General features: G+C 44.3%; 1 protein-coding gene across 1 annotated transcript; it reads right to left on the reverse strand.

The window, feature by feature from the left end:
- Positions 1–26935, reverse strand: LOC115762314 (retinal homeobox protein Rx). Its single transcript, XM_030704481.1, has 6 exons — positions 26581–26935; positions 25326–25478; positions 18061–19203; positions 17815–17981; positions 1189–1354; positions 1–1122 (listed from the first exon to the last, which is right to left on the reverse strand). The coding sequence occupies exons 1-6, from the start codon at positions 26933–26935 to the stop codon at positions 413–415; spliced, it is 2694 nt and encodes an 897-aa protein (XP_030560341.1). The 3' UTR covers positions 1–412.
- Between the last annotated feature and the right edge of the window lie 440 nt (positions 26936–27375).

The raw sequence follows: 27375 nt of genomic DNA on the forward strand, positions 1-27375 counted from the left end.
TATTTAAATCAGTTTTCTTTAGCAATTATTGAAAGGTTACAAATCGATCTCTATGCACATGAAAATCTATTTAAATTGCCGATTTATTTGCTTTACCGTTCGGATGTTGCAAGTTCGAGTTGAGTAACTTTCTGTTCACTGGTTCTTGGCTATACAAATAATGTTTACAACGACGAATTCACTAAACTAAAACACGCACGATATTACAGGGCTAAACAAATACGATTACCCATGTACTTATATGGATGGATATATGTATAGATAAATGTATCTCTGTGGATTTTGATTGGATTGTTGAGTTGTTGTGAGAGATTTGCGTGAAGAACTAAGGCTAACACTTGAGTTTAACTTATGTGAATTGCTGTGCCTGGTCCTTGTGTGTAGGAATGCAGGAACCATTGCCACTGCCTGGCTAGACCATGGAGATTAGGCCCTTGTTCAGATTATCAAGATGCTCCTTGGCCTTGATGCGCAGCGTGGCAATCGAGTTGCTGCGCATGTCCACTGAAGGCGGCGTTGCGGCTGATGTGCGCTTGATGGCCAGCGAGGAGGGCGGCGGGGGACTCTCTCTGCCGACATCGAGCAGCTCGTTGGTGCACTTTTCTAGGCCGCCGGCGCCGTTGCTGCAGCTGCCGCCATCCGCATCGCTGCAGTCGCGCAGATCGCCATTGGAGTCGGCATTCGATATGCTGAGGTTTTGCGGTGACATGCACACATCCGGGCCGCTGCACTCCAGCGACGACGACGAGGACGAGGCGGTCGAGCATGCTGTCGTCGTGGCTGGCGTCGCGCCGGTCGGCAAGGGCGTCAGGCTGGCCACGTTTCCATGATGTGGCGACAGCGAGGTCGCGTGCGGTGACATGCGTGACAGGTGCGGCGAGAGATGCGACAACGGCACCGCATGATGGCCGGCATGTGCATGTGCATGTGGATGCGGTGGCGGTGGCGGTGGTGGCCCGGTGGGTGGCGGTGCCAGCTGTCCGCTGTGCGGCCCATGCGGTGGCGGCGGCCCATGGTGATGGCCCATGGCAGCCAGGCTGCTCATGGTCAGATTGCCCGGCGCCAAGCTTAGCGGCGGCGTCAGATAGCTGGGGTAAACGGTCTGCGGATGCGAAAGAAATCCTGCGAACACAACAAAAAAAAAACCAAAATTAGTTAAGATCCAATGCTGCCACGTGTAACAATTACCTGGCAGCGCGCTCAGCAGCGGCGGTGACAGCCAAGGATCCACGGGCAAACCGGATGCACCGCAGCCCAATCGATGCGGCAGCTGCGTAAAGTGCGTCAGGCCCAGACGCAGGCTTTCCGACTTTTCCTGGCGACGCCACTTGGCGCGTCGGTTCTGAAACCAGACCTAAAAGAGATAAAACACAAACAAGCGGCATAAGTGTCAGTTAATTAAACAGCAAAGCGCGCAAAAGCAATTAAATGCGCCACTTGAGCCGAGGAGGCGGCCGCTAATTTAATCAGGCGCAAAATGCGAGTGTCTAAACAGCCGACAACAACAACAACAACAACAACAACAACACGAAGGTCATCAAACATAATTGGAAAACTGAATGAGCTTAATTACGCGGCCATGACGAGCAGAAGAAGAAGAGACTCAGTGGAGAACGGGCCACAAGACATCAAGTCGAACAAAAAAGCAAAATGGCCGCCCAGCCAAATTGTTAATGAAAGCAGCCGCACACAAAGCCAGAGCGAGATGGATAGCTAAAGAGCGATGCGGCGGCAGAAGTAGAAGAAGAAATGGGCAACCAGAACAGGCAGACAGACAGCTGGACAAACAAAATGGCGTAACAGCAGCAACAACAGCAACAACGGCAGACACAACGATTGACGTGGCCAAAGCTGTTAAGCGGCAAATGCTGTAGAAATAAAATTCAATTAGTGCCCGTAGCTATAATTAGAATTATCGTTACAATGTGTGTGCGTGTGCGTGTGTGTGTGTGTGTGTGAGTGTGAGCGAAACTTTCGAACAGCTCTGCCCAACCAGAGCGCGCAGGCACAGCGTCTGTCTAATTAAAGCAAAGAGAGCAAAATGCCAGAGCGTGCTGAGCGAGCGAACGAGAGAGCGCGAGAGTGACGAGCGCGAGCATGCGAGCGCATGTGAGTGCGAACGAGCGAGCGTGTACGTTTGGCTGCTTTGCCAAGTGGGAGGCATATTTTGGATTTCCGTTGTGCCGCCGGCGTCGCTGCTGCTGCGCTCAAAGTAATTAAATGCAATTTGCGCAAATTAATAAGAAATTATTTCTGATGGAAATTTTATTACCATTATGTCGTAGCCGTTGTTGTTGTAGTCGCCGTTGTTGTTGTTATTTTTAGTCGTGCTCTGCCACAAAATACATAAACAAGCAGACGTATGTCTCTGTGTGTGTGTGTGTGTGTGTGTTGTCTGCTTTCGCTTTGGTTGTTGCGGCTGTTTAATTAAACATAATGGCGCGTAAAATTATTTTCGTTGTCAATTTGATGCACAGCCAGAAACTGATTTGCATTACAAATATGCAGAGCATGCAGCCGACTGCGACTGCGACTGCGACTGCCTGGGCCCAGAGCTCGACGCCGACTGTTGTGTAAATGTTGTTGGCAAATGCAAACAGCAAGCGAATTGCTGTTGCTGTTGTTGTCCTTCGCTATGCGAGTAAATCAACTTGGGCAAGTAATTAAGGCTGACAAGTTGTTCGGGCTGCTGTTTAATTGCCTATTTGACTAGGTGCACAATATAATTGCTAACGAATACGCTTTCTAATTCAGCTTATATCACAAAACGGCATATTCAACATTTTGTGGCGCTCCAGAAAGTAGGCAATGCGAATAGACAAGGAGCACCAAGTACAGTACGCCCTCGCTAAATGCAACACTCGACGTACACAATATATATTTGATTGCTTTATTTTAACTTAAATGTGCAGAAAGGACATCTCTTAACGTACAGTTAGCTCAGAGAAGAGCTGACTTTTTGGATTTCATTTAATGGGTTGCTTTGAGCGAGTGCGTACTGTAAACTTATCCAATTATGGGTAATTTGGATAAAATTGAATACAGCTTATAATAAGCAGAAAAAATATGCTACTGAATTCAATTTTCACTTTAATCTTAGCTTTGCTTTCTCGAAACAAGCTCTAGAAATATGCAATTTTCTGTTTTGGCTATTTCGTAAGATCAATTAGCAGTGCAGAGTGATAGAAATAACAAAGCTCAAGGAGCAGAGCCAACTCAAAGTCTAATTTCCTGTCGCTCAAATCAGTACGAAGAAAATAAATTAAAGTTAGCAGCTTTAGGCCACACACTCGCCCCACTCCCTCGCACACACATAGCCAGAGCTTCAAATGTTAAATGAATATTGACATTTGGCTGTGGGATGTGGCGCAGAGTGCGGGCAAATGGGCCACTCAAAAGCCAGCCAGGGAGGTTTGAGCTGCCGTTCGCCGACTGTTATAATTTGAGTTTGTGCTTCTTCATTTTAATTAAATCATCAAAATCAATTTTGTAATTTCCATTCATGGTGCGTCATAGGCGCCGCAAAGCGAGACGCAGACAGGGCGAGGGGCAGAGCAGCTGCCTGAGCGAGAGGGAGAGCGAGCGAGCGAGTGAGCGAGAGTGTGTACCATTGACGTGTGGCACGCCCATCATCAACGTGCTCATCATCAACATCAACATCATCATCATCATCATCATCATCATTATGAGCATTACCCCAACCAAGCAAAATTGTCTGCTTTCATCTTTGGCTGTTGCGCTCGCTGGGCGTTCTGTTGTGGCATCAACAGACTCCCCCCGACACTCCCATCCAGCATCAAACTCAATTTTCCACCCCATAGACACAAATACAAACACACACACACACGCATACCCACCCACATACACGCACACACACAGGCACTGGCAGCCCGTTTCAGCCATTTTCAATTTTGCCACATTCTCTGCCGTCCGTCCGCCCGCCCGCCCGACAGCATCCACGCCGGTGGCTGCCTGCGGCATTTGGCATTCATGTGAAGCTCTAGCTGGAGCCGGTGCTAAGAGCACGCGCCAGGCCGCAACAGCGCGCTGCTCGCCCCACTTTCCACTGCTCCCTGCCTTCTCTGCCTCGCCCATACTCTGCTCGCCTCGTCAACCACTTTTCAACTTTAATCTTTTTCATAAACTTCACATTGGCAGCAAACAATTTACGTCGCCGTGTCCCCAAAAACGGCGCTGCCAGCGTCGACGTTGACGTCGACGTCCACCCCAATGGGCCCACAGTTAAATGGCGCTGGGCGCTGCAACCCCCCTGAAAGGGCGTGCAACCCCATGGCGCCCGTTATGCTCATCGTGTGCCTGTTGTCGTTGTCGTCGTCTTCTTTAATTTTGTTCGCAGCAAAGTTTTGCCGTTTTATTGGAAAACTTCTGCCGCAAAGTGTCGTCGCCCAAAAGCATACAAGGCGTATACGCAATTTGGCTTGTACTCTCAACTACAGCCTGCCCGCTCTCTCCTCCCTCTCTCTCTCACTCTCTCTCTCTCTCGCTCTCGCTCTCGCACTCGCTGGTATATGTATGCACTATGGCACAAATTGCTTTTCGAATGTTTTTGACAGTTTGCAAATTGGAAAATTGACTTTTAACACACAAGAGTTCAGCAGCTTAATAAAACTGTTGGGCAACTTTTAGTATGCACAGCGGAGAGAGCGAGAGCCAGAGAGAGAGAGAGAGAGGGAGGGAACAAGTGAGAGAGAGAGGGGGGGTGATAGAGGAGAGAGTAAACGAGAGCCTTTGGTCAGTTGGGCAACATCTTGTCATTACACGTTCATTGTTAGGGGCTTCTGCTAGAGCTGGTTGCGTGCCTCCTTCTCGAGCACGAGCATGAAAAAAGAGCTTAGCTTAAGTTAAAATAATATGTGCAAATGAGAAAGATGCAGCGCTAGTCGAGCTGGGACTGAGGGGCAGATATTCTCGTGCTTTGGCAAACCTCGAGCCCGACCCCATCTCTAGCTGTGCAGCAGCCATATGCATAGCAATACTTCCGTTGGCCGCCTCGTGTTGGGGTGTCTGTTTCGGTTTTTGTGGCTGACAAATTGGAAAACGTTTATGGCCCGGCTAAGTGCTCTTTGGCTAACTAGCTTTCGCCTCTCACAGCGTATAGTTGTTGTGCTTATCGTGCACTATAAAATCTAGACTGCCCGCAGGCACTGCAATTATAGATCGCATAATTATCGAGACCGTGTCATGCAATTCAATCAAATTGATTGAAGCGAATGCATTTGCTGCTCGTTGCGATAAGGAGTTAATTGCATGGAACAAAAATGCGCGCTCGCAATGCATTGTAATTAGGAGCGCTGGGCCGGACGGACAGCCCGTTGCGCTCAAGGATATTGATAGCGGCGCCTAAGCTAATGCCAATGCCATCTGCATGGGCTTACACTGTGGCCGTGTGTGTGGAAGCTTTAATTCAATTAAAAAACTGCCAGGCCAGAAACGAACCCCAGTGAACCTGAGCCCGACCCTAATTATATGCCTGGCAGGATTTCACAGACAGACATCAGTCAGGCTTCAATGTGCGCCTGTCATAATTCCAGCCAGCCAGCCAGCCAGTCCCGAGCTCCGCGTTCCGAGCTCAAACAAAGACACAGCGTGGAGTCCTTTGCGCTAGTTTATGACATGTTCTCCTTTGTTGGCTTTTAGTTCCGGCCCTCGATTGGGCTTAGCCAGCCCAGGCCCCAGGGCCATGTTGCATGCCCGGCATCCTGTTTCGGCTGCCACCGCGACCCGACTCCGACTTCGATTACGACTGCGACTCGGTTTCGGGGCAAATTAGAGCCAAACAAAAGCTTGGCGGGCACAAAGCGCGCACAGCATAAGATGTTTTTTAATTAGTTTAGGAGCCGACAAGCATATTGATTTACACTCGATGCCGCTTCGCTCTGAGCCGCTCAAACAAGCCCTGTGAAAGCTTTCTCGACTGAGTTGTAAAAGGATCTCAATTCGAATATTGCCGAATGTCCATATACATAAAACTGTAATGATTGCATGATTGGCAGCTAAAATATTCAATTTCTATACTTTGTCTGATGAATGTACATGCTGAGGCGGGCTTTCTGGGAAATTTCACCCGTAAAAGTGGAAAATTGGCGAAAAATAATTGAGTGCAACTTGATCAGTTCGGCTTCTAACTTGTTTTTGTTTCATTGTGTTTCACACCTTTCGGCAAATCCACCGCTCTTAGTTAAAATTAAGACCAAACTCACTTTAAAGGAAATTTTCTTTTCTGAGAAGATATATATTTTCCAAAGACGGAAAGCGATTGGAAAATGGAAAGCAGCTAGTTTAATGGCCTGGCAATATTTATGCGTATTTGGGATTTTCTAAGTGTCTGGTGAACTGCCTAATTACACTTAATAACAGTTTCGTTTGCATTCAAAACGTTGTAACACAAAGCGTGGCACACGACTTGGGCCCCCCCCTTCGTCCCGCCCGTGGCGTGCTGCCAGCCGCAGAGAAAACGCCACGCCTCGAATATCGCATGTGAAAAGTCAAAGGCGAGTGTTGAGAAACGTGCGACGAGTCTCCTGCTGCCGCGACCGACCCCGCTCCAAGTTCAACACCCACTCGATCAACGCGCTCGAATTTCCCTCAATTTCAATTGTGGCCTTTTTTTTCTTCTGCTCAACTTCAACTGACTTTGACTTGGACATGAGCGGGGTGTCAGGGGTGTGAGGGGCTAGGTAATTCGACTAGTTCGTTGGGCTGTTTGTCGAGGCGTGTGTGTGTGTTTGCCAGCGCCACGTGTCACCCTGTATTTAATTAGCTATTTATTTACTTGCTGACATGCCGAGCAGTAGCCGAGCACAAGGAGAGCGGCATGCGGCGGCGGGGGGGCTCACAAAGGACGAGCGCACGCACAGTTAATAAGCAGTTAAATCGGCTACAAAGGACGACAAATATGCCCAGCAGCAGCAGCAGCAGCTGGTTGCCTGACGCAAATACCAGACCAGAATCGCGGGTCCAAGCTGCGAATGGGAATGGGCCAGCGAATGATTAGGACTTGGTCTGTCACACGCTTCACATGGCGTGGCAGCTATTTGCCTGCACTCTCTCGCCTCTCTTTCACTCTCTTCATTTCCTTCTCCCTCACTCTCTCTCTCTATCACTCAGTAGCCCTGTTGTTGACACTCGCACGACGCATTTTGAATTTGCAACTGTAGCAAGGTGAGACGATGCATGCCAAGTGCAGGGTAGATGCGAGGGCAGCTGCTAAAAATGTTACTGAAGCTTTCCTTGAGATCGATTGTGGATACTCTTACTAAAAGTGTTGTAAAGTCGTGATCCGAGTTGGAGCTCTAGACATTTGTCAAAATTTACAAAGGAAAATCGAAACATAAAGAAGCGCATGCATAGAGACGCATGGTATAAATGTGTATTGCCCCAAAGTAAGCACATTTTGTGACCCTGGTTAACCATGACCTCTCTTTCCTCTAGTATGTAATACAAGAGGCTGCTCAAAATTAACTAACTAACTAGAGTAACTGCTGGAACGGCCCGCGCAAACAACGAAGAGCATGTCCTTTTTAGTTGTAAGCATACGGAGTTTAGCTGGCGGCTATTTGGCCTGGCTCTGGCCAAGCTGGCAGCCCTGGCTGATTACGCGCATAATTTGAATAATGTCTTATGACAAAATAAATTAGTCCACTTGCGAGTTCTTTAGCTCTCTCTCTCTCTCTCTCTCTCTCTCTGTCACCCTGTGCAGTGGCTAAAACTTTGCTGCTTATATTAAAAGTTGTTCAAGTTAGAGTTGTTGTTGTTGTTGTTGGCTTTGTTGCTGCCTGGCCTGATAACTTAATTATATTTTGTATATTTTGCGTGCGCTAAAAATGTTCAAGCAACAAAGCGAGCCGAAAAATTTGTTAGGTGATTAATTAGCACATAATAAAGTGGCAAAGCGCACAGAAAATTATTTAAGTGTTTTATGATTTATTCAGCAGGCAACAACAACAACAACGCGAACAACCACATTATTTGAAATTGAATAATAGGCAAGTGATTGGAGTAGAACGCATAAAACCAATTAGCATGTTACACAAATTAATTAAAAGCGGAAATCAAAGGCCCCAGAACCATGTCGCATACTCCAGCGCATAAATATTTATACTCTCTGTTTTTCTGTGTATAATTATTATAAGCAGCTTGTGCCACACATAATTAGACAGTGTGTGTGCGTGTGTGTGTGTGGGTTGACAAGCAAAACCCTGAGCGACAACTTCAAGCTGAGCCTTCCACTCCTCATGGTCGTTGTCGTTCTCGTTGTCAAAACAAGCATTTATATAAAGCTGATTAAGTCACATTTCACATATCGTTTTTTGTTTTTTTTTTTTTTTTTTTGTCTTTTTGGGAGCACCTCCTCATAAGTACCTGCCGCATTTCGTTGAAAATTTCTTTTGAGCTTCGTTACGTTTTATTTATTTATCGTGTGTGTATTTTTGATTGACTCACGTGAGCCCCCGAAATCGAAATTGTTTTGTTCCGGACTAATTCGACAAGTTAAGCCAACGCTCATTTAAACTGACAGCAGCCGTGAGATTCTGTGCTCGAGAGGCATTTGTGAGCGCGGCATACTTTGAGTCAATTGTTGAATACTCAAAGATACACTCAGCTAAGAATGAATAACAATAATGTGCCTACAAGGTCTAATCAAAACTAAAAGGTCTATGAATAATGCAATTCTCGGATATCAAGATCTTAGATACAAGATGGCATATAATTACACATGTGCCTAATTTGCTTAGGAACACTTTTAATGCATTTAGCTAATACATTAGTGTAATATTGCCATTATTATTGTTACTTATTACTTATAACAGTAATCTGTTATAAATATTATTGTTATTTTTTTAATAATATATATTATTATTGGGATCATTGGATAATATTATTGGTTGAATAGTTATTAGTATAATTATTCGTATTAGTATCAGAATTAGCATTATCATTAGCATTGTCATTGGCTTTAGCAGTAGCATTATCATTAGCATTAGCATTCGCACTAGTATTAGCACTGGCATTAGCATACGCATTATCTTTAGCATTGGCATTACCATTAGCATTAGCATTAACACAAGTACTAGTGTCTAATATTATCATCATTCATTTGATTTTTACAATTAAAATGTTCAAGAGATCTGGCTGCCATTACGCTTCTGCTCAGAACATTTCTCCATTCCCCAGAGTGACTGAAGATTACTCAGCAATTGCTTTGAGCGAAATATTTTATACACTTCCATTAAAAATGTATTTTTTTAAGTAAATTTTTCAAATACCAAACAAAGTATCTAAGGCCTCGGCAAATCTGTTTATTCACAATTTGCTGCTCGTTAATGCAAAATAACAATTATAAAAGTATAAAGAAAAACAATTTGCCAGTTTATTCGATTTGCTGTGAAGCATTTTAAAGGAGTCAACGCGCTCTTGACATCTGACACATAACACAATCAAAGTGTGCAAGTGCCTTAATGCAATAATAATAAATACATAAAGCATAATAATAATAATGCAAAAGTTTCGACTCGCAACAGGGCTGCGTATCCTGTGCCTGTCGCTAACTTTTGACTCCTGGCGCACTTGAGGCCTTCAAGCGAACAGATGTGCAACTCATTACACAGCATTTAGGCACACAAATTGAATAATATTCATAATTTCAGATCAGCGAGGGGTGAGCCACCCCCTTGGAGTACTTCCACACGGACATGCACTTGACGTCTGAAGTGCTTCAGCTGAGCTTTGACCCGGACTCCGGACTCTGGACTCTAGAGCAGCAGCTGCTGCTGGGCGCGATTTCTCAGAGCTGGCTTTAGTCACAGCTGCTAAGCTCCTTCTCAGATCTCAGACAACAAATTCGCATGACAAAAATTGTTAGTGTAATTGTAATTGTATTCGCTTGATTGCATTTGTTCGTATTTTGTTTCAGTTTAAGCCAAACATATTTGGAGGACAACAAATGGGCTGGCGGTTGGGGTTGGCAGGGGTTGGCAGGGGGTGGCAGGGGTTGGCATGCAGCGCAATGTTTGCTGCCCTCTTTTTGTTTTTCTCTTCATCATTTTTTTTTTTTTTTTTTTGTTGTTACCCCTAATGTCAAGTGAGGTTAGGTTTGTGTGTGCGTGTGCTTGTCCTGCTGCCAGGGGTTGAACTGGCCGTCGACCGGGGGGAAAAATGATTTATAATTTCATTCCTTTTGATTTATACACTTTTATTGAAATGTGTTGACAGGTTACGCTAAATTTGATATGATGCCTAAGCAAATTACGGGCCCGGCTCGCATTGTTTTTCAGCCGTTTCTTAGTGGCAGCCACTAGTATAATAGTAGCAAGGACACCAATACTAAGCCGATGCACGCGCCCGTCTTGCAACATTGCGCAATTTGATTTGATTAGCTGGCAAAAGCGCAATCACGACGCACTAGCCAAATAGAGCCCGGGGCCCGTTCAAAAAGGACACGTTTCGCAGCTTAAATTACGCACACATTGCCCGCGTCCTGGCCAAAGGATGCCTCGTACTTTGCCCAGACAAAAGGCGGCTGCTTTAAAGCTTTTGCCTCGAGGCCCACAGACAACTGACGAAGACGACACCCTTTGGCCAGAAGCCGGCTGAGGCACCACCAAAGCACCAGCCCAAAGTGCTCTGCCCCAGCCAGGCAGCGCAGCGTAAACTCAATAAGTCGCATAAAGGAATGAAATTGGATGCCATTGCGGCAAACAAACAAAAAATGCCGCCACAAACGATGCCGCCGCCGCCGACGTTGTCCTTGCTCGAACTCGACCTGGTCTCTCTCTCTCTCTCTCTCTCTCTCTCTCTCTCTGCTCTGACAACTGCGTCATCTCTTGGCATCTCGATCTTAATTAAGTGCGACACGCATTTGCCTGGGCGTCTACCGATCTCAGGTAAATCCTTAGCAGCCGCCTACGTTCGGGCGGTTTCTTTGGCTTTGCAAAGCGCGCAGCTTCTAATGGGGGTTAATTGAAAGCGGCACAGCCTGCCGCAGCATAAAAGCCAAGAGCTTCTATTGATCACACAATAGAAAAGATAAACAAACGTAATTTATATAAAAAAACCACACAAACATGTTATATATCAAGTTATCAGCAGGCTAGCCTCAAAAGCAAGAGACTAGTTTGCTTAGCAACAGGCAAACATGACTATGACGACCCGAATGCTGATCTCTAGCAGAATGCAAAAGGATCCTGGCAAAATAAGATAATAGTAATTCATTCCGAAAAACTGATTGCTGATTAAAAGAGCTGAAAAGTGTACTTAAACTTCTTTTTTAGTCTCAGCGAAAAGTTCGAACTTCAAGTGGAGGAAAGGGAGTTATTAAATGATAATTTGAGGTTCGAGCAGCCGAGAAAATGGAGTACAGAATCTATATCTTGTTTTTATATATAAATTGAATATCTTCGGATTAGCAAGTCGGAAGGCTCTGTATATGCCTCTAGCTGAATATTGAATATTTAATAACATTGAACATAAATCTTAAACTATTTACGCTTGTGCTTTATAGTCTGGTCATACTGTAGCCGTAAAGATAAATAAAAACAAATTGTTAAAAATAACAAAATTCACATTTTACTTTAAATTTGACTTTTGTCTAAAGGCGTTCACACCTGTACCTGATCACACTGTAGCAGTCCCTAAAGAAAACTGGCAAATTGTTAAAAACTATTCAAATGCAACTTTTCGCTCTCATGCTTCATAGCCTGGTCACACTGTAGCGGCCCGTTAACGCCATTTTGCATATCACACAATAATTGACGCTGGAATTTTGTGTATTTCTTTGTTTTTTATTTTTTCATATTTGCTTGGCATAATTAGTCAGCTCGTTTCAAGTGTTGGGCCTGTAAGTTCGTTCGCTTTGTTTTGCTGGACAGTTTATTTCGGCATAATTTCATAAGCAGCAGATGTGCAAGACACACAAGCCCAAACACACATGTAGCCGGGACAACCCTCATACTTGACTTGGTCGCTTTTTATTTATATTTATTATTATTTACCCTTGCGCTGGCTTTGTTGTGGGCTCAAATTTGTTGTGTGTTAATGTGTGTGTCAAAGGTGGCATAATGTGTTAATTGTTACCCGCCCACGCATGAACAAGCGGCACTTGAACGCTTCACAGCAGCTGTCAGCCAGCTATTTTTTCATATTTATATTTATATTCTACGTTGTACTGTATTAATTGTGTAAATGCGTGCAATTGGAGACCAATCTATTAGCTGGTCTAGCTCAGAGTTCAGCGGTCACTTGGGCGCCGATCAAATCACGGAGAGTGCCCAATTGTCTCGATTGTGAACATTTCCCTAAAGAGCAAACTGTTAACGCCCAACCAAACAATACGTTAAATATGCTAAAAAGTCACTTTGCCTGCCGACTCCCCAGAGGGGCAGAGGGGGGAGAGAGAAATGAGCCCATTTATGCAATTGTCGACAGTTCAATTTGGGACATTTCACTTGATATTGGCCTCTCTCTGGGCTCAGGCTGAGGCTCAGTAGTTGGTTCTCTGCTTTCGCTACTTTCTGATTATTTTCATTATTAGATTTGTATAGGATTTCAATAAAAAGCATGGCTAGCGGCCCCGGCAAAAGGCTCACAAATGAACCTAATATGCATTATTATTATTATGACATGTGAAAACGAAAGCGAATCGAATCGACTGTCGATATATAAAACAATAAATATATATATATATATATATATATATTGGTAGCCAAGTGGAGCGTTACAGACACAGACTGTGCCAAGGCATGGGCAGAAGAAATAAACATTTAACTGAGGCCGGGCCATGGCAATGGAGGCAAGTGAAATGCAATAAAAATCTATTTTATTTGTTAGAGAAATGACATTTTTATTTGTTTGCTTTTTATGCACAGACACACATGCACACACACACACACACACAGACACATAGACAGCGAGGCGACAGTCACGTCACACACGTCGTATGCGCAATATGCAGATAAATAAACATTTCTCACATGTATGTTTTGTGCATATTAAATGTTTTCCTTTGCCTGGCATTTTTACTTGACATATTTTGACAGTTTTACGATATTTAATCATTTGGCCATGCAAAATAATTGACTGGCATTTTAGCATTTGTTTATTTTTGCTACTAATAATATAAAATATTATAAAAATTGCCGATGCTCGATAACTATTTGTGAAACGCACTCAATGCGAACAAACTATGTTTATTTATTTTTCTATATGGACAAGACACGCAATGCATGCTCCGAAAGTTTAGCTAAATATATTTTTTCGGCTTTTTGTTCATATTACAAATAATGTGCACTAACTTTTATTTACTCAATTTCGAGAATTATGTGCACTTATTTATAAGGCAGTCCTGGAATAAATGAATTCAAGAAAATATGTGTGGGCCGTAGTCGACAAAACATTAAAGAATTCTCCATAAACTACTTGTTTCTTGAGCTAATCGTTTAGTCAATTGGCGCTGGCATTTCTATTTATTTAGTGTTATATTTAGAGACACATTTGAGCTCAGCTACAGAGAACCATCAATCAACCCCGCAGAGCAGAGTTGAGAGCGTGATTAAACTTGCGATTTGCTTTGCTTTGCCATGCTAAATTAGGTTTTAATTAAACTCTTTTCTTGCTGGCTGGCTGTCTGGCTCGGGCTTCTCGGTCTTTGCTCAACTCGATTGTGTTTAATACGGCGTGTGATTGGAGCACATTTAACCCTTAATCGAGCCAAGAAATGTCTCTGTCAGAGCCCTCGATACAAATTGCCGGCTGTCAGCGTGTGTAATCCAAATAAAATAATTGTCATCTATGCGCCACTTTCGGGCCATATGTTCGGGCTCACATCGTAAAGGAACTAAACAAAAAAAAAAGGAAGAGAAAAGGCAGCTGATGGACTCGCTGTGTTTTTGCAGTGTTAATGATGTGTCTGTGAGGTCGTGTCTATGTTTTGTGGTTGTTTAGCTCGTTAATCTGTTGTTTAATTTGCCGGCTTAGCGCGTTTTGTTTTGGTTACGATCTGAGATAAGCTGAGCCTAAGCCGAGTAGCCGCCACTCCAAGTAGACCTTCCTCTCTCTCTCTCTCTCGCTCCCTCTCTCTCTGGATATTGTTACCCCCCTTGTGGTTGGGCAGATTAATTGCTTTGCCAAGAGTAACCGCAAATGACACAATTTCAATTTGATTTGAATTTTGTTTTTCGTGACGCAACTGCTCCATTACAATGTAAGCGAGTGGCAGGCAATATTGGCCATTTAAACAACAATCAAAAAAGCCACAAAAATGCACACAATACAACAAATAAAAGCAACAACAGCAGCAACAGCAGCAACACAATGCATCAAATGCAAAATCCAATCAAACTTTTTAAACAAACATTTAGCAAATCTATTACAATGCATGTCCCCAAAGCCGAACTCCCTTCTCCTTCTCCGCGCCCATCCACAAGCAGAGCCCCAAAATGAACTCATCTAAACGAGAAATTGCCGAATATTGCCCCATTGGCTCACTGATTGACTGACTCTACACTCTGGTCTGGGTTTGAGTTTTGCCTCTTATTCGTTTTGACGTGCGCCCGGCCCGGCCCACTTACAACTCAGTTCAGTTCCATTCCATTCCATTTCGAGGTTTTCCATAGTTCAGTTTGTTTTCTCCTAAGGGTTTCATTTGCTTGTGAAAGAAGTATATTCGTATATTCGAAGTCTCTGACTGACTGACTGACTGACTGACTGATTGACTGACTGCTTGGTGATCACACGCACAGCCCAAATCGTAAGACCTGGGAGGCTAAAATTCACTGCAGTTACCTTATGTGATGAAGGTGCACGTTTAGACGGGGTTTCGAAAAATTCCACTAGCATACACATACACATACATACATATGTAAATGCATACATATGTACATACATAGATAGATACATGTATACATATACCTACATACATACATACATACATACATACATGCATACATACATACATATATACATATTTTGAGAATCGAGGAGAAGAGCATTTTGTAGAAATTCGTTTTATTGAAATTTGCACAGCGTCAAATAAGCTTGGTCTGCGTTTGATATTAGGAAACATACATACATATGTATATGATACATACATAAGTGCACACATATATGCATGTATACACTAACACACATGCCCACATACACACACACATATAAAATACTTATTGCCTTCGTACCAAATGCTTTTAAGCATAAATAAAAAGACTTGCAATTTGAAATATATATTCGCGCCTATTCACATTCAATAGATGGCAAAGTCCATGTACATATGTATACCCGATAGATGACTGCTCTGATACTCTAAGGATCGTTCCAATAATTTATGTATCTTAAAAAGTTCGACTGTGAGCGAGGATTGAGCAGTCGTAAGCATCCGTTTTCAACATTCTTACGAGCTTCTTTTTTCTGTGTGTGTGTGTGCACAAACTTAATCAAAACAAATTTCCACCTTCAACGAGTTGCACACCAAGCAATTTCCCAGCCCGAAACGATAACTAGAACTTCATGCAAACTAACCGCAAATGTGATTACACACACACACACACAGTCAGGACCTTTGTGCAGACCAAAAAATGTGCCCACTAAATCGAAAAAACGAGTTAAACTTGGGGACGCGCCCGGCTCATACACTGAGTGCTGCCAGGGGCGAGGGTCACGGGATCGAGTGGCTGGGGGTGAGTTGGGCAGGGGTATTCCTGGGCTGTGGCATAATTTGAATTCGTGTCAATTTGACAAAGTGACACATGAGGGCCGTACGCCATCTAGAAAAACGCGGATAAATCGCAGCGTTGCGGCGTTGCAAGAAATTTTTATACGATTTTCGTTCATTACTTTTGTATTTCGTTTATATTTACTTGGTATTTCGGATTTTGTATATTTGTTTATTTATTTATGTGCATACATTTGTGTTGCCAGGCAGAGAGAGATGGAGAGAGAGAGAGAGAGTGGAAGGGAGGGAGAGGCAGAGCGAAAGTCAGTGTCGCCGCGAAGTTGCAACCGTTGCGGCACGATAATGTTTAGTCAATAAAAATGATTTGTCGTCTGAGGAAACGACTTCATGAAATTTGATATGTCCTCTGCCGTCATCTGACTGTCGCCTGCGGCCTTTGCCCGGAGCCCGGGCCTTAGCTACCCACAGTTTATGGCTAAGAATAACACATAAAACTATGCCACAAGGCAACTGTAGTCCAGTGTGCAGCTATGCAATTAGATGGCCATAAAAAGCAGATACTGAGCGTCGAACTAGCAAATGTGAGGTTGGCGGCTCAAATTTTCAAATTTAAACTTTGTTTGTACAATTTGTTATTATTCACAAAGAAAAAAGTAACATATAGAAATTTAGGCGACCCACGCAACGCCGGGTAATATCTGTTAGCCCATTGATATGGTTACATAATGCCAGTCGAACCCTTCAATTCTTGAAAACTTCCTTAACCCTGCTTTTGGGCCTCAGTTGGGCGTCTTTTATGCTACACGGCTGTGAAAGGAATTTACGAGGCGCCCCGCCCGTTAATGTCGCAATTTGCCACCCGAATCGAATGGCTGCCAGACATGCATTCGCGGGGCCGAGCATAAAGCAAAAGGCGCATATTCTCATAAAGTGCATAATTTCTTCAGCATGAATATGGGTAGCACAGACCGCGAGCCTTGTCATTTGCATTGTCATTTCGCAATTGAGACATAAATTTTAATATGCACTGAAAGAAAGTTGCGCAAGTTTTGCTTTTGCTGCGAAAAAGTTACTCCTTCCGGGGCCCAGACAATGGGTGAGGGGAAGGTTGAGTCTATGAATGTTATTTCACTGAAAGGTACAAGAAATTTATGAGAGAGCATTTAATGATATTTGTACTGAATAATTGATTGACTGACTGAGCGATTGACTGACTGATGATCATTGTAGTTATTACCTACAATGATCATAGATAGATGATAGATTCTGGCAGGTGCAAGAAATCTAAGAGAGAGGCAGAGTGATGAGTGACTGATTGATGGACTGACTGATCATTGAAGTGAAAATTTATGTAATGTACCGTATGGTGCAAGAAAACTATGTAGAACCAGAATAAATATAAAGGTATTTCTGCAAACGGAATGCTTGATTGAATCTATGAAAATAAATACCTTTCTTCTCACTGATTGACTGATTGATCAGTAAAGGCGAAAAGATACATGCTGGAATGCGCAAGAAATAAACGAAGAAAAGGAGAGCAATATAATCTATGAGAATAACTTGTCTATGTCCTTTCACTGATTGGCTGACTGACTGACTGATGATCAACGCACAGGCCAAGCTTTAAGTTCTATCAAGCTGCACTTTTGGACAGTTGTTTCATTTCTTAACGTAAATGACGATATTCACCCGCAAGCGTGGAAAATTGGTGGAACACGTGTAAATTCCTGCTCTGCTTTAAGCTCATTTTCCGAAATCTATGTTAACACTTATTTGAGGCATGATTCACTGTTTATGGGAAAATACACAACCCTCTCTTCTGCCAGCTGTTAAATTTCATGAATAAACAAGTATGCAAAGCACTTGCAGGCCAATAAATCTGCTGCAGGCATAAATCCTTGTCGAGCTGACCAAAACATATTGGAGCACAGCTAGGATCTGTCTGGAGAGGTGTCTGGATTGGGCGTTCTACACAAGTTGGCACAACTTAATTTCGTTAAAATAAATTGCAAACGGAAATTATTTAATTTCCGGCGCTCGCTGAGCAGACATGTTGATTGCACAATTAGCAAAGTCAGCTCGCAAATAAATCGGAGCTGGTAAAGTATCAACTGGCTGTGGCCGTTACTCACCTGGACACGCACTTCGGGCAGATTCACCTTCATGGCCAGCTCCTCGCGCGAATAGACGTCCGGATAGTGCGACTTCTCGAAGGCGCGCTCCAGCTCATGCAGCTGATATGTGGTAAAGGTGGTGCGATTGCGGCGATGCTTCTTCTTGGCACAGTTCTCGTCCTGGCCTGAAGGTGGAGAGTGTAGATTGGGAGAGATTGGGGGAGAGCATGAGCTGCAGTTGGAGCGAGGCTAACTGCAACTTACCCTCATCATCGCTGCCGGATGTGATTTTCTCGCCCTGCTCACTGTTGTTGGTCTGGTTGAGATCCTCGCTGGAGGCGCAGCTGCCATTGACCAGGCTGTCGTTGTCCCCATTCAGACGCTCCACATGCTCCACTTGGCTGTTGTTGTTGTTGCTGCTGCTGCTGCTGCGATATTCGTGTGGAAAGTGTTGCTGCTGCTGTTGTTGTTGTTGCACCTCGTCCAGGCTGCGCGCCCTGATGCCATAATTACCCAGCTGCTGTCCGTTGGCTAATTTCGGCTCATTATCATCACAGTAGGCAGAGGCGGAGGCTTTGCGCTTGCCGCTGCCGCTGCTGTTGTTGTTGCTGCTGCTGTTGCTGCCCATGGGTCTGGGTGTGGGCGGTGAGGTTACATCGATGTTAATGTTGCCGTCGTGCTGCAGCTTTGCCGCATCATCCTCCTCGTCGTCCAGCTCGCTGGTAGAGGACATTGAACGCTCGTCGTAGTCGCGTGCTGCTGTCGCCTGCGCAACAGTTGCTGTTGTTGCCGTGGTTGTTGTTGCTGCGCCCGTTGATGCTGCGACATCCGGCAGAAAGTAGCTGCCAGCAGCGACGGCGGTGGCTGGCGACGATGACTTGGCATATTTGTTGTGCTGCTCCTGCGCATGCGCAGCCAGCGCCGCCAAGTGCTGCTGATGGCTGCCATAGGCGCCGGGGGGAGGCAGCGCAGGCCCCGGCCCCGCCACCGGCACCGGCGCGGACACCTGCGACGGCTGCAATTGATTGGCCTCGACCATTTGGTGCATCGAGTTGAGGTAATTGCCCGCCGCGTCCTCCTGCTGCTGCCCAAAGCTATGCGCAAGATGATGGCTGTGACTGTTGTGTCCGTGGCCAAATCCGAAGGCATTGTGGTAGCCAAATGGGGCGTGCGGAGCGCCAGCCATGGCGCCGTGATGCTGCTGCTGATGATGATGATGATGCGGTGGCGGCGGCTGCTGCGACGGCGGCGGCGCTGGTGGTGTTGGCGGGCCATAGCTGAGCCCATTCTTGGCGTGCTGCTGCAGCATGTTGGCCATGTGATTATCCATGTGGCGCAGCTGCGCCAGCGACATGTTGCAGCGCAGATCGGTGGCATCGTCCTCGGCCATGGAGCCATCACCATCACCTGCAGGAAGTAGACGAAACACAAATGTAAATAGAGCATACGGGGCATAAGTCATACAGAGCATTAGATTACAGGGTATTATATTGCCTATTGGTTCGTTCTCATCAAACTCGGATATTCACACGATTTATGAAGTAACAAGTCTTCAGAACTGAACCAACATTCATTCAAACACAGTTCGAACTGCTTGAGTCAGCAACATGTTCGAGATCGCACACAACCGCAAAAGTCGAGCTTGGTACAGGTTCCAGCTGTTTTTTCCTTTCGATTGATCCGATTCCGAACTCAACTGAAATAGATGTTTGACTTCTCACTTAGCCAGGAGCACAGTTGACCAAATCACAGGGTATCTATGAGTCGCTTGCCAGACTCTAAATTGTCACACTTAGTAAATCCATCATCATTTTATGTAACAGGCACTGGTTCCGGGTCACGGGAATATAATTAAATCATGATGTACACAGTGTCCTCGACAGTGCTCGGTTTTGCCTTGTAACATAATCTACCATTTGCTTGGCGCTTGATTAGATTTTAATTAGCCTTTGAGGGCTGGCGGACAGTTGGCCAAGTCATAAGCTGTCGCTGCCCATGTGGTTAAAAGCCTGACGCGCGGTAATAACAATGTGTTATTTAATTTTGGGTTGCAATCAAACAGCCACCCATCTAGAGCCTGGCACAAGCTCCCACACCTGTTGGGCAGCCCATTAATAAACGGCATTCAATTAGTCGCCGCGTATTTACAATGTGAGGCAATAAAAATTCCCAGAAATTCCCAAATGCCGAAGGCCAAAGCTGTACCGACTGGTATAAACTATTGCGAGCGAACTGTATTGAATGGGGTGGGAAAAGTCGCTGGTTCTAATGGGCGTTCTGGCTGCCGCTAGCACACATATCACGTGACATGCAAGGAAGTCATTAGTTTGTCGCCGACTCGAGATGGGGCAAGGTGCGAGGGGGGACGACTGTTTGCACTGACTTTTGCAGTTGGGTTGTGTAAGCAAATTCAATTTCTGTGTTAAATTAGGTTTTCAAAACTGTTGGCGGCGTCAGAAATCCAATTATCCATTCAGCTGCCCTCAAATACCTATAATTATTCGATAGTCTTTTGTGTAATTGCTTTCTGATGTACTTATAAAGTATATACCAATTTAATTTGCATTTGACTGTCTAGGCTGTTTGGTTCGATTACACAAGCACAGCTCTGATGATTGTCTAATGTAATTACTTCAATAATTGGCATTCATTTGGACTATTGATTTTCAGTTGTTTCTCAACACAGTTTCCAGCAACTAATTGGGTCAAATGTTTGGCTAATTAACTGAAAATCGGCAGTCAAAAAAAAAAAAAAAAAAAATGCCCTGAATTAACCTCCGTTGCTTTTTGAGCAATCAAACGAAATTTACACGCACCGCATGCGTTTTATTTTGAGCCACTGTGGCGTTAATGAAATTAACAAAAACTGTTCGAAAGAAATTAAAAATCAAATCCGAAAAGAAAAAAAACAAAATGCGGTAGCACAAAAGGCCAACACGCACAACAACAACAACAACAAAAACAACAACAACAATAATAATAATAAAAAATAATAATAATAAACATGTAATAATAGAAAACAGCATTTACAAAAGGCGTGAACGCCACATGAGGTGCCACGCAGCGCCAGTAGCCGCAATCTCAGACCCGGAGCCATGTCCATGTCCGGACCCGAGCACCGAGCACCAAGGGAACCACTATGGGCCACACGGAGTGCGTGTGTTAATTGCGTGAGCTTGAGACCAAAAAAAAAAAAAGACCAACACAAATTTGAGCTGAATGAATGACGATCCACACACGCACACTGAGTATTCAAACGCCGAGCTGTAAATATGACTAAATTTGCGTAAAGTTTAGTTCACACGTGCCAGTTATTCGCGTGAGAATATGGCACCAAGTCCGAAATAGGGTTTTTTATTTGCATTATAGTCGAGTATTGCGTGGCCCCTATGAAACATAGTCCAGCATTTGCTTCACATTCGGTTCGAGCTGGTTCGATTTGCGCATTTTGGTGCAAAACCTTTCGAATGCATTCTGTTAGATCGGTTCGAGTTGTGAGTACAAATTGATATTCGGGTTTTCTTTGCTTTTTCATTTCAATTCAATGCCAGGCAAACAGTATTCACTTTTCACTATTCACTATTCAGTATTCAGTATTCATTCAGTATTCGTCTCGAGCAAATTGCCTGATCGACAGTTCAATTAAGAAATGATTTTTGATTTTGTTGCTGCTTTCTGCGTTGGCTCTTGGCCATTAGCTGTGGCAATTAAAGTTGGCAGCTGGAAATTTCGGCTTGTTAACAATTTAACTATGAATACAAAACACAAAACAGAAAAACAAAAAACGAAGCAAAGTTGAAATGTTAAAAGGTTCAAATTAAGTCAGCTACTGACAAGAGGCTTAAGCTGCAGTTGTCCGCCTTCTCTAATTGAGCGTGGCTCAAGCAGATGCTGTACTGTACAGTGAGGATTGGGCCTAGCCAACATAGTTTGCTCCAAATTGCGGCAATGCGAGCGTTTACTGTGCCGAGCCTGCCCTGCCGGTCCAAATTGACGTTAATCGCGTCAAGCGAATGATTTGACAGTTTCTCACAAGAGCAATAAGTTGGCCATTAGGCGGCGGCCTAATTGAAATGTTATTAGTCGCACATTTTTGGAAAGTCATTGGCAACAGGTCTCTACCTGTGGCTAAAGGCTAACAAAAGGAAATGCACAACATATTTGGCATCTTCCGGCGCAGGCGCAGCTCAGATACACAAGATATCGGGCTCATATCAAAAAATCAAACAAGCCATAAACAAAACTGTCAATCAAATTCGTGTTAAAGTGAAGTGGAGTGCCTCGCTTCTTCTTCTTGTCGCTGTTGTTGTTGTTGTTGTTGTTTCTGTTGTTGTAACTGTGGCAACAAAGCGGCTAATAAGCCGCAACAACAACGGGGAACGGACAACGGGCAGCGGGCAGCGGGCAACATGCAACGCCGACGCGCGTTTAGCTCGCTTCGGACACGCATTAAGATCATTAAAGTGACTTAATGCTCAATTTAATGCCGCATCAGTTGAATGTGTGTGTGTGTGTGTGTGCGTGAGTGTGTGTGTGTGCTTGTGTGTGCATGAATCGATCCACAGCTCAGCTACTTGGCCTTTGTTGTTGTTGTTGGTGTTGTTGTTGCTGTTTATCTTGAATCTAAATGCGGCGATGTAGCCTCCACTTAGCTCAGTGCTGTCCATTCAGCCATATTCCAGCCAAATTTCGCTGCTTTCATAGCTTTACTGCCGGACACAGTTGTCATTTTAAGCCCGTTTAGCTTTTTTTAAAGCAGAGTTAGCTAATTTTAGTTAAAGATTTGTCATGATGTGCGTAAAGCACAGAAGGACATGTTTATTTATACAGCTTATATATGATCTTAAGAATCTTATCAAGATTTGTATTTATAAGGTATTTTGTAAATCTTCAGCGTGCCGTAGATATTCGCTTTTTGCTGCAACATTTGCCAACACTGGCTCGTTTGCAGTGCGTGTTGCACTTGTGCAGCCAATGCTTTTATGCGTTTAATGAGTAACTCTCCCTCTCCCTCTCCCTCCCTCTCTCTCTCTCTCTCTCTCTCTCTCTCTTTCTGGCTGTGACGCCACCGCAGCGCGCTGTCAGTTTAAATGCTTTTTGACAGCTTGCGTCTAGCCGCGCTTCAATTATGGTTAAGACTTCGAGTTTCAGTCCGGTTTACAGTTGTTCGCTTTATGCCTGTTAACCCCCTCCACCCCCCTCCATCAACCCCTCGGCACTTGCCCGAACCCCTTTATTAGCCAGCTTATTTGCTGGCTTCTAATTAATTTGCGGCCATTTAACCTGCGCTTTTGTCGTTGCGTTTCTTTTTTGTTTTTGCACAACACCATTTTGTTTGCGCAACTCGTTTTTTGCTATTTCTTCTTCTTCTTCTGGCTGCTGCTGTCAGTCGGGCTTGCGAGGCGCCTCTCCTCTGGCGTGGCATCTTCGGTGGCAGCACTTTGACGCAATGCTTTAATTAAATTAATTGCAAACGTCTTTAATTGATTTCAGCTTCGTCGTGTCTGCGCCTTTGGCACTCTTTAAAACAGCGAAGTGACGAGCAGGAAATGCTTAACAATAGCTTGTATATTGCATCAAGTCAGACTCTATTAAATTAAGTGAATTTCATTTAAAAAAATTAACGCCTTGGTTTAACTTGCATAGAAAAATGTTGATTAATTATAAAATTGCTGATCAATTTGATAAAATTATTAATTTGCTTATTTAAATATTCGAAGGCTGATCGAGGGAGGAGGTAGAGTAAAGACGTGATAGTCCAAAAGATATTTTGAAAAACAGAAGCAAAGGCCACTTTATGATATAGAGGTCCAATCTGACCTATGTACTGCCTGCCACTAAAAGACGGACCTTTGCAAAATTGCTTGAAGTTAGCTTTTAGAGAGACAAGTTTTCATTAAGACAGATAGATGGATAGATGACTGTCCCATTCAAATAGCTAAGACTACCTTCTATACGCTTAAAGAGGCTATTTAGTCTTGATCAGAGATTTAAGCCGTATCGATATAGTTCGCGCTGTCTATTGTTATGCAAATGAGTCCCTCAGTATGGAAGCTTACTTGAAGAATCCAGGCATAGATCGTTCTTTATAGAAATATCTGGCAAGGGGTATTTTATCTTCGGCCATCCTTTACCAGCTTGTTCTCACTTCCATTGCAGTTATTAACTCGCCAACGCTTCGTATATTACCAGAAAGGAAATAACTGCTTTGAGGTGAAAAGAAACTCCCATTTTTCACAAGTCGCAAGTTCTGGGTAGATTTCTGCTAACTGGGCGTGCGACAATCGCTTGTTGGCAATCAGAGCACAAAAATGAAATACATTTTTAACGACGTGCTAAAATAAAAAGGAGGGGAAAAATAAGGGGCATTGGGCGGCCATTTAAGCCCAGTTTGGGAAGCGGGTGCACAGCGGCGACTGGCACCGGCATAAATCCAACTATAATCCAGTTAAAAAGCCTTCAAACTAACGACTGCCAAATATATAATAAAAGTTTTAAATTGGCCCAAGAAGCGGAGGCCAATACGCCCACGCTGCCAACTTGAGTTCTAATCCCGTTTTGGCCATGTAAACGATTACCGTTGACTGATTTCCCTTATCAGTTGTCGTGCATCGCGACGCGGCGCTAAAGTGCAGCCCCAGACGCCAGTTGCCAGTTGCTCGGCTAGTGCGGGGGTGGTGCAAGAGAGGGGGGTGGGGGGTGGGTGCTTTACTGACTCGGTAGCAGTTAGAACAAGTCTGACGACTTTCAGGCCACGCGATAGTCGGGCTAAGAAAGAAACAAGCTGGAGTTGTTAAGTGGGCAGTGCACGACCAGCAAATACCCTAAGGCCAAGCTTACATATAAAAGAATGCTGCTGCGGTGCTTCTTCTTCCCATTAGCCCCAAACAATGGAAATATCAGTCTTGATTCACTTCGGTGCTTATTGTCCGATCTTAATAAAATGTTTAAAGCTCAAATAAATGGCATAAATGGCAACGGTGCATATGCCAGAGTACAATGCTATAACGTTAAAGATGAGCCTATTTTTTTGTAATTTTGGGAAATGGGAGAAAGTATTCAATAAGTGTAACAAACCTTAGCTGCGAATGCTATGCGAGAACCTACATATCAAGGTTGGCTACATCTACCTGTTACGGTCTTCGAGCTAAGCTTGAAAGGCCATTTATTGAAATCGATATTTATCGATATTATGAAAATGGAAGAAGATGGCCAGAACTTATATGCTCTATGCCTGCCTCTGCCTGTTATACCCCTTCTAGTCAATTCGCAATGGGCATCAGAAAATAAAACAAATGCTAATATAATTTTGCGATTGTGTTTGTTGATTTCGCACAGCGCTGCACTGTAATTGAAATCGATTTGCATTGCGCTTATCGCTCATCGTTTATCGCATTCCGATTACAGTTGCCACTTATACAACACTGTTCTTGACATTGCTGGGGTAATGCGTTAATAATAGCCACACACACACTCTCATATACACACTTGATTTATGGCCTAGAAACGGATTGCTTTGTGGCACTTACCATCGCTGCCCTCGGCTGCTGCCTGCAGCTGGCCCTGCGCCTGGCCATTGCGATTCTTGAGTCCCAGAATGGCGTCGATTGTGTGGCGGGGCGTCAGCGTCTGACCGCCAGCGCCGAATTTGCGTGCATTGTCCTTGAGCGACATTTCGCTGTCTGCAAAAAGAGTTGAGCGAAGCGGTTGGTTAGCGGGGGCGGCTTAGCTGATCTGAACTGGCCTGGCATGGGCTGCATGCATGAGAATTAAAAGCCTGTTTGCCAACAGTTTGGAAAGTCAATTAGGCACACGACAGCAGCGACAGCGGCAGCGACAGCAGCAGCTACACTCAGAGAAAAACGCAAGCAATTATGTGCGCGAAGCGAGTTAAGAAATTCTTAATGTAAGAACTCTTTTATGTTGGGAAATTCCTATTTCTTTTTTTTTCAATTATAGAGTAATTCTTCTACTAAGCTTCCTTTCATAAATGCAAGACTCAAATTTTGTACTTCTATGAAGTAAGTTTTCCGCGAATTATTGAAAAAAGTATTTTGTGCTTATTTGATTTCGTACTCGTACTTAATTCAGGAATATTCATGAGGAAATCCTTATTAATTCTAGAACTTATGTATATTAGAATTTAGCTGTATTTTTCTCTGAGTGTATGCAAATTTTGTCAGTTATTTTGAAAGTATTAAAATGTTGTGCACACACAAACACACACAGGCGACACAACTTTATTTACAGTTTTAACGAGCTAAAAACTGTAATTGCAACTAAGCGACATATTGCTCGCCATGTGTGTGTGTGTGTGTGTATGTGTGTGCGTCTAATGAGCGTTTGTCATGCCAAGAGCCGCTGAAAAGTAGGCAACAGTTTTTTTGTAAACATTTTTCCAGCTGCTGCTGTCGATAATTTAATTGATGCATTTTTAACGAACTTAAAACGTCAACTGGAAATGTTTCAGAGCCTTTGTTAAAGCCTTGAATCAGGCTGCTCGCCGCTCGCCGCTCGCCACTCGCATGCCTTGGCAATTAGTTTATAATTAGGAAATTATTTTAAATGCCCAGCTCGGGCGCATGTTAATAAACGAAACGAAGAACGCGGCCTCAAAATGCAAAACATGTCTGTGAACACGCCACACGTTGAAGCACAGTGCCCGCTGTCAATATGCCGCTGCCTTCATGTTCAGCGACAATTTGTGTTAATTAAATCGGTAATCAGTAAATGGCGAACGCTTTCCGGGAACTAACTCACTAACTAACTAACTAACCGACTTACCCTCTGTGATCACAGTGTTGTTGTTGTTGTTGCCGCCCAGCTGGGCGTAGTGCTCCTGGAACTGTTCCAGATTCTTGAACTTCTCGACAATTAGCTGCAAATTCTTGGCATCCCGCACATTGCCCAGCAAATGGCGCAAGTGCTCCAGCTGCTTGGGCGCCAGCTGCTTCTGGCTGCCGCCGCTCTGCTGCACCAGCTGCTCGAAGATGTGCTGGAACGTTTGCTTGTGCTGCAGCTGCTGCTCCAGGCTGGCCGCAGTCAGTAGATGGCCGCTGCTCGGCGGCGAGAGCGGGGCGCCGGCAGCATCCACAGCGGGCATGGCTGGCGGCGTCACGGCCGTGGTCTTAATATCCATGGTAATAAACTTTAGTTTATTTTCTCTTTATTTACTTATTTTTTATTTATTGTTTAATCACACACACACACACACGCACACACAAGCACAAATTGAGTAGAGTTTAGCGACGGCTTTCGACACTTTCGACGCGATTTTCGTGCTGCCACAATCTGCAACTGGCATCAATAAATGTATCTTTCAACTATAGTATTCAAATATTTTATATTCGCACCGAACTGAGCCGCAACCGTTGCGCACCGTGCCAAGGCAGAGTTGGCAATAAACAACTTGCTTCGGCCAACAGACGCTGCCAGCTCGCAATCGAATTGGAAACCGGTTGTGTGTGTGCGTGTGTGTGCCTGTGTGTGTCTCTGTGCTTGTTACGGGGCGGAGCTTAGGCAGGATTCAAGAGCAATAACTGCCCGAGAGAGCGAGAGAGAGAGAGAGCGCATGCGCTG

This window comes from Drosophila novamexicana, unplaced genomic scaffold, assembly GCF_003285875.2.
Source record: "Drosophila novamexicana strain 15010-1031.04,08,12 unplaced genomic scaffold, DnovRS2.1 tig00000564-arrow-pilon, whole genome shotgun sequence".
NCBI classification, from domain to species: domain Eukaryota; kingdom Metazoa; phylum Arthropoda; class Insecta; order Diptera; family Drosophilidae; genus Drosophila; species Drosophila novamexicana.

Coding starts and splice junctions, on each gene's coding strand:
- LOC115762314 (XM_030704481.1), bottom strand. CDS start 26,935: ATGGATATTAAGACCACGGCCGTGACGCCGCCAGCCATGCCCGCTGTG. Junction 19,204..25,325: donor AGCAGCCGAGGGCAGCGATG/GTAAGTGCCACA, acceptor TACTTCCTGCAG/GTGATGGTGATGGCTCCATG. Junction 1,355..17,814: donor TGCCCGAAGTGCGTGTCCAG/GTGAGTAACGGC, acceptor TATCTCTTTTAG/GTCTGGTTTCAGAACCGACG.